At 39.4% G+C, this 12,963-nt stretch overlaps 1 protein-coding gene across 1 annotated transcript in view; it reads left to right on the top strand.

Moving 5' to 3' along the window:
• cpne9 (copine family member IX) overlaps nt 1-12,963 on the top strand; it is a 98,576-nt gene that overhangs the window by 66,261 nt on the left and 19,352 nt on the right. Inside the window, exons 9-16 of the mRNA XM_084365686.1 lie at nt 1,307-1,411; nt 3,380-3,421; nt 3,709-3,784; nt 6,093-6,146; nt 6,407-6,468; nt 6,868-6,914; nt 9,875-10,056; nt 11,946-12,073. Coding sequence (XP_084221812.1) covers nt 1,307-1,411; nt 3,380-3,421; nt 3,709-3,784; nt 6,093-6,146; nt 6,407-6,468; nt 6,868-6,914; nt 9,875-10,056; nt 11,946-12,073 — 696 coding nt within the window. The remainder of the gene's footprint in view (nt 1-1,306; nt 1,412-3,379; nt 3,422-3,708; nt 3,785-6,092; nt 6,147-6,406; nt 6,469-6,867; nt 6,915-9,874; nt 10,057-11,945; nt 12,074-12,963) is intronic.

Below are 12,963 nucleotides of genomic sequence, written 5' to 3'. Positions count from 1 at the left end.
CTGTACAATGCATAAAAACACCTTAAAACCGTAAGCCTTGAAAAAATAGGGTTTATGGATTCCTTACCTTCAAAGCAGTTTGGCATCCAACAATTTAATTTACACATGAAAACCCTATGTGAAAATGCCTAAAGAACAGTTTGTGTACAAGGTTTGAAGGGCTACTTTCAAACCGGGGGCCCTATATTTTTATGTTTTGGTGTGTAAATGATTCATACTTACCAAAAGTTTTGGATCAGTCCATTACTTTTATGCACTAAAAGTGCTCGTTTTTTTGCCACTGACAAGCTGAGGTTGTCTGACGACATTAAGGAAATGAATCCTTCTGCAATAGACCACCGAAGATACTTTTTGTAACCAGAAACACAAATCTCACTCAAGGAGAAGTGACATTGTTGCAGGAATAGTTGGAGTTGGAGATAGGAGTTAGGGGCTCACATAGAGGAACTGCCAGCAAGAATTCATTTAAGTCGTGGCTAATTATTCAACTGATTTTGATGGTCTAGATGAGGCAACAACTGTAACAACTCACCTCAGGAGATTTCAGAGCGAGACGTCTCCTTGAATGAGACTTGTGTTTCTGATCACAAAGGATTTTTTCCGTGGGAGTTGTTTTCTGTAATGTTGGCAGACTTAGAATAACAACCTCGGCCTGACAGTGGCAAAAACAAGCACTTTTAGTGGCTGTAACGCTGACGGTCATAGTTGCTCCAAAGGATTAAGTTGTAGCCATTGCACCCATGTCTCAGCTGCCAGCTGAGGCAATCTGCTGGAGCGATTCTGATACTTTTGGTAAGTATGAATAATTTACACACCAGAATATGTCAAAATAGGGCCCAGGTTTAAAAATACTGGAATTCCCCTTTGATTGAAATTAGTATGTTAAAGAGCACAGCGGTTGCCACAAGCCTTTACCAGCACTTATCCCCAAGGGAGGAAAAGGAAAGTGTTTCATGAAGAGAACATATGAACATGCAAAAAAAATCCGATTTTTTCCTGTTCAAATCATCTTTTTTGTACCACTCTAAATCATATAACACCACCCTTTGAGGTTTATCTAAACGTATAAAATCATTACCTCATTCCACATGTTTGTAACAATAGAAATCAATCTGCAGCTCTACCGTGTCCCCCAGATATAATAAGATAAACAGCTTGAATAAAAGACACAACAACCTGCAAAGCATTTTGTAGCATTGCAGAGGAAGGTGCAGATAAGTGATGTGGGATTATCTTCACAGGTACATCGGAGCAATAAAAATGTGCTCTGCCTTCAGTGGCCTCACGTCTGTCATTTTGCTGGCAGGTTCACCATCTGCCATAAGACAGAGGTGATCAAGAACACACTGAACCCGGTGTGGCAGCCCTTCACCATCCCTGTTAGAGCTCTCTGCAACGGCGACTATGACAGGTCAGAAAACATTTTGCACCACTCTATTATGTGGAGAGCGGATACGGTGTCATTGTGATGTATTTCATTACTGTTTGGACTCTGAAGAATCATGTATGAGTAGAATAGATGTGAATAAGCCACCTGATTTTCATCACTTTCTACATGACATACCTGTGTCCTGGAGAAGCACTCAGCATTTTCTACGATTAAATGAAGACATGGAACATGTAAGGCACAGACAGACCCTGATGTGGAAGACATCTCCTGTTACTGGGGCGGTCAGAATAATGCCAGCAGTCGGTCGTGGTGTCCCAGGGACCAGCACTGGTGTTATTGAGACTGACTCAGCTTTCACACAGCTCTCTATTCTGCATTCAAAGTCAGGTTGTTCTGTGCTGAGCGGCTCTGATAGCCACTTGCTGCCAGGTACTCACTGCATGCTGTGTGCATACACAAGTGCGCACTTTGGCAAAAATAGGAACTATTACCCTCTACTTATCCTCGTGGTATGTTTTAGGTTTTTTTGACTTATCACCCCTTAAAAGTTTATCTGGATATTGAACTTAGTTACGTACTTATTTCCTAATAAAAGTAATACTTATGTGGTAATATACCCAAAAGGCTTGCATTAGGCTATCATTGCTCTATATTTTTCATACGTTTTCAGGAATGGTAAATGGATGGCATGTCCAGTGTAACTAAATGTCATTCACTTACTTTTCCCCTATCTCCGGCAGGTTTAAAAGTGGCTCTATATAACAATTTGTAATAATTTACATGTATTAATAATTTTTTTATTGGCCATATGTGAGCGGATTGTAACTTGACGTAAAAAAATGAGACCTTCCTGTCTACAAGCCTGTGGATGTGCCTCTCTCCTCTCTGCTAACAGAGAGCAACAGCAGTTAATGTTAACTTAGAAATGGAGTCTGCTAACACAAATTAATGACAGGATGAGCTAAATACAAACACACACACACACACACACACACACACACAATTGATCAGTACGATCACTGCTAGCTAGTTTGCAGCTGATGTTCTTGCAGTGGATACATTGCATTGGCTGTTTCTAGCTGATACACACAAACTATGTTAAGTTTCCAGTTGACATATACATGCAAATAACATATGGTGAGAATGTGTTTCACAGCCAGCTAATGCTAACATTGCTAACGCTAATGTCACTAATGCTAGCTGACACCTGCGCTCACGTTAACTTTGCTAACTAGTTAGCTAGCTAACAGTAGGGCAGCAAAGCATGCTAGGCGCACACTGTAGAACTCAGCCATTTCTAGGTTTTTTTTCCACAAACTCGCTATTAACAAGACGCAGATGAAACACAGCGAACAAACTTAGAGGAAGCTGGAACCAACTGCCAGAATCTTTACTCAGAGATAGACAAAAAACTCATTTTGGACCCACCAAACATTATCATAACATTAACTATTCATTCACGATCATAATAATGTTTTTAAGGAAAATGATTAATTTTATTCTGCACCTTTCTTCAAGCTCATTATATGTATTTATTAAAAATATGATTAGTCTATGTTGATGTTAATGTTATCAATATGACCTTTTAACCAAATTAGGTTTCATTTCCATTCATTTGAACATCCCAAAAACATTAACATATACAGCATATCTGGCTCTTCACATGTATATTCATAGAACTGCATGCAAACTTAAAAGCTTTATTCATTTCCTTCCCATTGTCTGTGGAATTAATGCAGTTCATTTGCTGGAAACTACTCTGAGCACAGACAGGCCTTGGGTTCACATAATGACCTGTACCTGCTGAGCTAATAATCCACTTCAGCATGCCACTATTGAATCAGTGAATGTGTAATTGCTCTATTCCCAGTGAGAATGTCTGAAAAGTTTTTTTTATAAGCCAGAACTTCAGGTTCTCCCTTCATTGACAGGAAATGATGTCGGTAAGAGCAGATCTTAAAACTAAGATTATCTCTGTGTCTATTCCAGGACTGTGAAGGTAGACGTCTTTGACTGGGATCGAGATGGAAGGTAAAATCATTGTGGATAGCCGCTCACTATAACCTTGTAATTCACATTGATGTGTCTCAAATGCCAGAAGAAAATGAAATGTGTGTGTACATTCTGTTTTTGTGTGCTACAAAACAACTAATTATGCAGCAAGGAGAGAAATCGGGCAGAAAGTGGGAGATTGACAGGAGCGAAGATGGAGAAGGAGATGTGGATAGAGACAAAGACATTGCTGTTTATATCAGATTATAACATTTGTGTTGAAGCTTGCCTGTGTGTGTGTGTGTGTGGGTGTTGTTTGTCTGCAGCCATGACTTCATTGGCGAGTTCACCACCAGCTACAGAGAGCTGTCTCGGGGGCAGAACCAGTTCAATGTCTATGAGGTGAGACATGACATGGGGGTGGTTTGTTGTTTCTTACAGCTTTTGTTTTACGAAGACCTTGTAACTCCAATTTAGGGGATTTTGATATTTTCACTTCAGCTGGCTGGCTCTCAAAAACGCTGGGAAAACTCTACAAGCCCTGCAGTGAGCCAGGCTTACACAACCTTTTGTAGAGTGAAGTTATGAAATACAGGTGATACAATGGGTGATAAAAATGGCTGCACTCAAAGTAAAAAGGCTGAAAACATCTGTCAGTTCTTTCCCCTGGCCCTCAGAGGAATGGATGGCTCTAAGAGATACACAGTTGGATAAAAATATTCACAGAAATCAAAGGTCCTGTGTTCTGTGTTGTTCAGTTTTTTTCATGATTTTGATACGATTTGGTTACTCTCGCTGTTCTGGCACTGGATTAGAAATGTTATTGATGAGTTATTTTAAACAAAATTGTAGACTAAAATAAGGCCAATCTGTAGAGTGGCAGCACAGTCACTGGGATACAATGTTAACGTTGCATATCACGTTTACAATATATGAGTATGAGTTGATTTTGACATCCCCAGATGGAGCAGAAGGTGGTGGCGAGAAGAAGACATAACGCTGCCAAATCAGCCATTATTGTGGTGACAAAAGACAACTATTTCTCACAGGAAGTGGGATCATCTTCAGCCATGATGTTATCCTAACCCTAACCAAGTGCTTTTGAGAGAAATAGACTTAGAACATTTCTTCTGGTGATTGGGTCGGGTGAGGCCAAAGCAACTAAAGCAACAAGCAAGTATTTTACCTGAAACAGTTTAACAGCTTCAAAATAATTTAGTTGGACACTGACTTCTAATAGGGAGAATGGTGCCTCTTTGATTCCCATTATGCAACCCCAATATAAACTAGGGTTTAGGGGGTGCGATCTCCTTTACGGCACCACACCGCACACCACCAACTGTGTCTTCAGCTAGCTGTAAGAACAAGCCAGCTGAGTATTCTTAGTATGAACATCATGACGGGGGCAAAGACACCAAAAAGGGCACAGAAGAAGCTAAGAAGACAAAAAGATGGAGTGACCGAGCAAGAGGCCAGGCAAGAGAAAGCAACATAGGCTGTAACCTTATCAGTGTAATCCCTATCTCTTTTGTGGTTTTCATGGACATCAAAAGGGAAGAAAGCATGTTAGCTGCAGAGTTCCATCTCACATCAAAAAATGTCGTCAGTCTTTGTCAATGTCAAGCCAAGTGAGTCTTGAAAGTTTGCAAACTTGCAAACCTATCCTAACTAGCTTATAATTAACTTACAAAGTGTCAAGAAAGTCAATATAGTTAAACCTATTTTCCTTTATTAAACAGGAAAATACAATACTATACCTTCTGAATTCAAGTTTCCCTCTTTCAAAGATGAGCTTAATGCCTTTGTTCACTTATCATAAAACTCAACAAAACTAACTTGGTTAGTCTGTCCCAACAAACACCAACTCCAGTTTGGTCAAAGTAAACTCCTAAGTCATCGTGTTAGACGTGAAAATCTATTAGGGCTTTATTAAGTGTGGGACTGAGACGTTGTTCGTCGATAGAGAGCTGACGGTGTGGCAGAGCCATCTACAGATGGTTGGTGAGCTCTTGGTTGAAGTTTTGGGTTTAAAACGTGGATTTAAGTGGATTTTTGGCTTTACACGTTGTTTGTCCCCACTGTCTCTCTGTCTTTGCTGACCTGAGTCTGCTACTGTGTTAACTCACTCTGTCACTGAGCAGCGTCGCATCACCCAAAAGTAGACTTGCCGATAGCCGATATATTAGCCGATATATTTGTCCTTTTGGGTGATGCGACGCTGCTCAGTGACAGAGTGAGTTAACACAGTAGCAGACTCAGGTCAGCAAAGACAGAGAGACAGTGGTGACAAACAACGTGTAAAGCCGATTAACTGGCTGTGTGGCTATCAGAATTGATGGGATATTACCAACTTTAAGTATGGATGGATGGATGGATGGATGGATAGATGGATGCATGGATGGATGGATGGATGGATGGATGGATAGATGGATGCATGGATGGATGGATGGATGGATGGATAGATGGATGCATGGATGGATGGATGGATGGATGATTTAATCTCTTCACCTCTCAGAATCCAATTTTATCTTTTCTCCTCTCTATATAGACACAGTTAAACCTAATATCAGTTTCAATTCATGAGCCTCCAGTATTACCAGGGATCTGATGAATTATTCATCTTCATTATTAACCATCATTTGGGGGTATGAAGTGCTTTTTACAAGTACCCTCTCCACCACTAACATACTTTTTCCCCTGTCGCTGGCAGGTTTTAAATCCCAAGAAGAAAGGCAAAAAGAAGAAATACATCAATTCTGGCACTGTGAGTCCGCCCACCTCTACCATATAATTTCGTCCATAATGGTATTTTATTTTATCTAGCATATTTGAATAGGTATCATCACCTCTTACATCTGTTTCTTTCTCATGGACTCCTTTGCTGTCTGGCCACCTGTTTGTCTTCTTCCTTCCTGTCTACCTGGCCCCGGTCCCTTTTCTGTTTATCACTCTGTATGTGTATCGGTGTGTCTGTGTGTGTGTGTGTGTGTGTGTGTGTGTGTTGTGTGTGTGTGTGTTTGCCAGGTAACTCTGCTGTCCTTCAAAGTGGAGTCCGAGTATACCTTTGTGGATTTCATCCGAGGAGGGTGAGTGGAATAATAATTGGCCTGCTCTCACAGTGAGTGTCAATAGCGGCCATTTTGGTTATTTGTGTCTTTGTGTGTGTATGTGTGTGTGTGTGTGCGCGGAGCTATCTGAAGATACCAGGTTGATTTTCCCAAAAGCTTTTGTGAGCATCATACTGAGTTCATATTTGCATTGGTAAATGATCTCATTTAAAATACCTAATTTATTCAGTTCATTCACTTTTAATTGCTGGTTCCATTTCTTTACCTAATTAGACCTTCAAGATGGTGAAGGGAATATTGTCCCACCATACTAATTAGCAGCCGAACTCATTCAATGTGTTGGTGTGTTGGAGATACTAAGAAGTGTTATGCACTTTGTTGTTTTCCCCTCTTTGATTGTCATGTTCTTTGTGACAGAACACAACTGAACTTCACAGTGGCTATAGACTTCACCGCATCCAATGGTAGGTCACTTACTGGTGTATTTTACATATATGCATTGTCTTGGATGTATTGTCATTTATTGTGGTGTGCATTTGTGTGTTATAACACTACACTGGCTCTTTCCCATTACATCAAAAAACAGATATACCAGATGTGATCTCATAAACACATAAACAAGAAGCTCACAGCTTGCAGAATGGCCATATGAACTGCCAGTGATGATCTTCCATAGCCACTGCTGAAGGAATACTTTGACATTTTGGAATAATGCTCCATTATTCATTATTAATGAAGAGCCTCAGTTGTTTTTCAGTTTGCATACTGATTAAACAAACATGATACAGTGTCTTAATTAGTAAGATGTAGAGGTGTTGGTGTCTGTGGGTGGTATTTTTGAGAAAGTGAACAAGCATATTTTTCTCAAAATGATGAACAGTTCCTTTTTTTAACACATAGAATTGATGATTTTGTGTACCTGTAACACTGCTGATGTAAAGTAGTTGCTTAATCTGGGATTCATCTTATGTTAATTGTTTTCTGTGCATAATCCCTTTAAATTTAATGTTTAATCAAATATGCATTTAACAAACAAGAAGGTATTAGAAAAATAAACGTACATGAAAACCTGTATTTGCCGTTGTCAGTTCAGATGTACAGCCCAACCTAGCAAGCTAACTGCCAGATACCACCAGATAGCCAAGTGGTTTTTACAGTGTCAGTTCCGGAGATGACTACAGTGCGGTGTACAACAAGGTAATTGATTGGGCCCTTTCATGTTTTCATTTTTCCAAAGACCGAAAACATTTTGACTCAATCCAGCAGTTTCTGTATGGCGATGATAGCACCAACCTAATCAAAAAACGTTGGGACGCTGTGTAAATGGAAAATAAAAACAGAATGCAATCATTTGCAAACCAACTGCATTTACCAATAAAGGTTTAACAAGAACAGAATACGCAAAAATTTACAAAAATCATTTGTGTATGTTGAGGTAAAACATGAAATATATTGTAAAACACAGAAGATACCCTGTGCACAGCAGTGCTTCTCCTCTGGGTGCAGCCGGTACAGGGCAAACCACAATGGATCAAAAAATCAATATAGTATAAACAATGTATATAATAATATAATAAAACAGGAGTGAACAAATCCAATGAAGTTCACTCCTTGTTGTTTTTAATGTAATTGTTAATAAAATAGTGTCAATCATATCTTGTCAATCCACATTCAATATATTGTCTTTGTACTGTTGTCAACAATGTGTGTGTATAAAAAATGATAAGCAAATCATCACACTCTGTTTTATTTGAGTTTTACACAGCATCCAAACTTTTTTGGGATTGTGATTGTGCATTATACAGTACTTGTTGCAGTGATCTGAATGTCAAGAAAATGAATATGATGAAAATCAGCTCTAAAATAGTACGGTTGTCATTAATTAGTTAGTTAGTTTAAATACTGAGAACAGTCTGATAGATAGATTTTTATCCAGATCTAGGGTACTGATGCAAAATACTACAAGCTGAATAAAAGCCTGACTGAAAAAAAAAGTCATGACTGACCATGTGGCATAATTGGCTCTTGCTGAGAAATGATTCGATGCCAGTCCAATGCAGGCACGAAGGAAAGCAATTCTACTGAACTAATTACTGGACTAATTAGTAAAAAAGTTGATTTTTGAGTCTCATTCCCAACTCGTCAAATACAGACACTCTGGGATTATAGGTCGGCCACCAATTCAAAGCATCAGAATTTGATGAGTTTGGGAATTCTTAATAAATTGGACCTTTAAAGGTGTTGTATGTAGCAACTGTTCATCTGTCAAATTCAATGGGGGGCAGCGTATAACCAGAGAGTTGGGGTGTCTACCCCTGTAAGACACATGGAAATACACAGTCACAAGCCAACATTAGCCTTAGCAGCCTAGAAAAACGTTGCATGATCAGCAACAAACTTAATCTGTTTAACTGCCAAGAGCCGTCTTGAGCCGTCTCTCGAAGCAACGTCCATGTTAAATCTTGTTTTGCTCGTTTCTATTGCTGCCAAACATGTTTTCTTCCTGGGAGTGCTCGGTGGTGGTGGTGATGGGGATAATGGTCGCTTCTTCAAGAGCTTAAGCCATTATTGAGTTTACTGTTCCCTTCATGTCTTTGACATAACATCAAAACCAAAATCCTTTCATACAGCTCCTTTGAGAAACATAACCAGTTGTTTGTTGCTCAAGACACTTCCAAGTCAGTGTGTTTTGCACCTTTACTCCACTGTTTGAATGTGCCCTCCATATTATATCACTTGCTGTTGTCTTATAACTGTATTTTTCCTCGGTTGAAACTATTCACGATACTCTAGTTCTGTATTTTCAGTTCATACAGGGATAAGACTACCGTTTGAAAGGCACTTGACCCTTTTTCCCTCTGTAATGCATCATGACCTTTATTCATTTTCCGTGGTAGTTACGGTTGTGCTTGTGACGGTCTGCACACAGCTGTCTTGAATAGATTGTAACATTGAGGCTCTTATTTTCACACGGCGGCAAGTGCAGTCGACCGTGCGAGCTGCACAGGGCGCGGTGAATGTGCTTGGTATTTTCATGGCCAGAGGAGCACGGTACACCTGCGGCGCTGTTGGAAGCTAGATGGGATTAGGAGGAATACATTATCAGTAGGTGTGTTAGGAGCAGGCATTTATCGTGGCTAATCAAATCATCCCCTGCCTTTCATTTCTTATAAAGCAGGGCACTCGTTTCATAATAGAGGAGAGAGTCCAGACCTGCTTATCCCAAGGGCAGAAGTCAGAGTTGGTATTCAGTCAGATTTGCCTGTTTACCATGTGTGGAACAACAATTCCACTGTTTAAAATATAGCAATTGTACAACGCACTTTGTATTTTAGCAGGTAAAAAGCCACACAGATGGTAGGAGCGAGACATTTCATCATCCACTTTATTATACTGTCAATGTGTGTGTGTTTGTTCTTCCAAGGTAACCCCTCCCAGCCCACCTCCCTCCACTATATGAGTCCCTACCAGATGAATGCATATGCCATGGCCCTGAAAGCAGTGGGTGAGATTATCCAGGACTACGACAGCGACAAGCTATTTCCTGCCTATGGCTTCGGGGCTAAGCTGCCCCCCGACGGCAAAATCTCCCACGCCTTCCCACTGGTAAGACACACACAGACAGACATGTGAATTCACACATACAAGACACACACGTATACAGTTCACATAGCAGGGTGTGACTTGGACCAGGAGGAGCTGCGACAACAGCTGGTCGCACAAGTTGAGAAGTTGGCTCATCAGCCTGCCAGCGGGAGTCTCCCAGCATCCCCTCCACTTCCTGCTCGCATCCTCCTCAGGGATCAGGGCAAGCAGTCAAAAACCGCTGGATGCTAAGCTGAAGTGAAGCCAACTCTGTCCGTGTGTTATCAAAAATTAGTCTGTTTGAGTTATTTAAAACAAAGTTATACAATACTGAAAGCTTGCGTTACAGAAAGCCTGAAGAAGAAGTGATAATGTGACAAATTGAAGGAAAGGCAGTCATTCTAGTTTTTATTCAAATATTCATCAGTTTTATTTAAATTCAACGAAACTCATCAACATTCATGCATGTACCCCTAAGGTCCTAACAAAAGTTCAATGCATTTCCTACCTTATAAAAAAAATGCAAATGCTTTTTTTATGTTTTTGGGAAAGAGCAATGCATAGTCTTAGTCTTTTCGCCCTGAAGGTGTCACCAGCGTTATTTCAGCTTGGGCTTGGAGAGTTTGAATTCCTAAGAGAGTTAAGAATTGGGGGCACAATAGATATTAGTCATCTACCAAGCATGAAGGATCTTTTCTTGACTCAGAGTGACATATCTACAGCTTTCATTATGACCTTTCTTTCCTTCATACTACTCTTGAGAGTCCCTGCACTTCATGGAAGTACTAAAACACGAAACCACAGGAGTTAAAGAAAAACTTTCATGAGCACCTTTAAACTTTATCACTTTAATATGTATTATAGCTTTCTTGAGTCTTAAATCCTCGTCAGTGCCCCCTAGAGTTCACACTGATTTTTACGCCAGCTACATGAACGACTTTGAACTTACTGTACTTGCACTTTCCCAAATGTGTTAGAAAGTGACCAGCGTTGCCCTCAAAGAAAAATACCTACCTAATTCAGTTTAATTTGAATTTGGCAGTAACCTCTTGAGTTTCCTATCTATGTTCTATTTGCAGTACACATGGACATTATTTCCTTGTACAGTGAATCAGGCAGCGGTAAATTAAATGCAGATAGAATTCATATTGTCACAGCTATTAGCATATGAATATTCAGTACATATAAGCAGATACAATATGTAACATTCCTGGATTAAACTGACTAAAAATGAAGAGAGCTTTGTTTTATATTTTGTTGAGTGGTGTATAAAATATCTGAATTGTGAACACTTGACACTGCCTGAGTTACATCAGATTTTCATCAGCAGTGGTTGTTAACCAAATCATCAACTCCCATGATCCTGTGCAACTTCACAAAATCATTAAAGCAACATTATGTAGAAATTGGCATTTTTGTGCGATTTGGTGCCCCCATAGTTCAGTGAGTGCACTCTGTGGTAAATACAAATCCCAGGTCATGTAATGTAGGTGCTGACTACACACAAAACTCATCATGTCATAACAATGTTATGTGTTGAAAACTTGTATGTTGAAGTAAACATGTATGTAACACTGTGATCCTACCCTCTCACTGATGTTACACAGTGCAGAGAAAAGTGATAGAGACACCATTCACCTTGTTACAAGACACTGTACCATCAACATGATTTTGAAGCTGTTATTTTAAGATTAAAAAGTTACATAAGTTCTTTTATTTTCATTGTTTTGATTGAGAGACTCATAGAAGTAGAAATTAGATGCTGTGTGTTCAATTATCTTTGGAAGAGCTAGTTATGTACTCTGTTGTTCCTTGTTTATCCCACTGACCTGATAATAAGACAACTTAAACTTGTATGGATGTACTAACACTGTGTGCTTCATTAATGAGCTGTTTGCTGCCTGTTGCAGGGCGGTGAAGATGAGAGTCCAAACTGTGTGGGCATAGAGGGGGTCCTGGAGGCTTATTTCCAGAGCCTGAGGACGGTGCAGCTGTACGGACCCACCAATTTTGCACCTGTCATCAACAAAGTGGCAAAGTAAGTCTGTGTGTGTGTGTGTGTGTGTGTGTGTGTGTGTGTGTGTGTGTGTGTGTGTGTGTGTGTTCGTGTGTGATAGAGTGAGGGTACAATTATACTATTTTTTTTTCTTTTAACCAAGACCTAAGGGTTTTTTTCTCTGTTTTCATATTTACAGGCCTCGATCAAAGCTTATTAGAGACATGACTCACAAGAAGCTCTTTCACCAGATTACAGGTTTTGTGTTATTTATGAAACAGCAGGGGGGAAGTCAACATGAACAGGATTAAGGGGGTTACAGCATCCCATCTAATAAAGCTAATAATCAGTTAAATCGTGGCATCAGATTTGTGTAGGAACATTTAAAAAGTCAATTTTGGGAAATTGGTTTGATATAGATTTGTTTTATTTGTGTATTTTAATTTCAAGTTTAGGATCCAGAGGTTAATCTGCAGAAATACTTCATCAAAATACATCTGGCGATCAAAGACTGCCAGCTGACATTTTCCTTGTATGCTTAAGAAATTCTCAAACCTCTTGGTATTCAACAGATTTCTGAATTCTTAAAATGTATTAATCTTTATTTTAGTACTTTATCTGTTCACTTCATCAGTGAGAATACTGAGCATGATTTATTCATAGAGACAAAACTTTATTTATTTATTATGTAGAGACAAGTCGAAAAAAGTAACTGGAAAGTGATGATGTGGTGCTTTTACACTGTATGTCATTCATGTCTTTAGCCCATGAAACCTTCTTTAAAAAAAACTTTGAAATATGGATGAACGACAAGCACAGAAACTGAGAGTTGGGATAAACTCACTTGCATGATAGTTTTAAATTGTTTTCTACATTTGTATTTCTTACTTATTTTGTGTTTTATACTTTGTGTATAAATAGTGAAACTTTAA

Source organism: Pagrus pagrus, assembly GCF_965226575.1.
Source record: "Pagrus pagrus genome assembly, chromosome: 11".
Classification (NCBI taxonomy): Eukaryota; Metazoa; Chordata; class Actinopteri; order Spariformes; family Sparidae; genus Pagrus; species Pagrus pagrus.
Note: the sequence above shows the minus strand (reverse complement) of the source record. Positions and strands in the feature narration are given on the sequence as shown.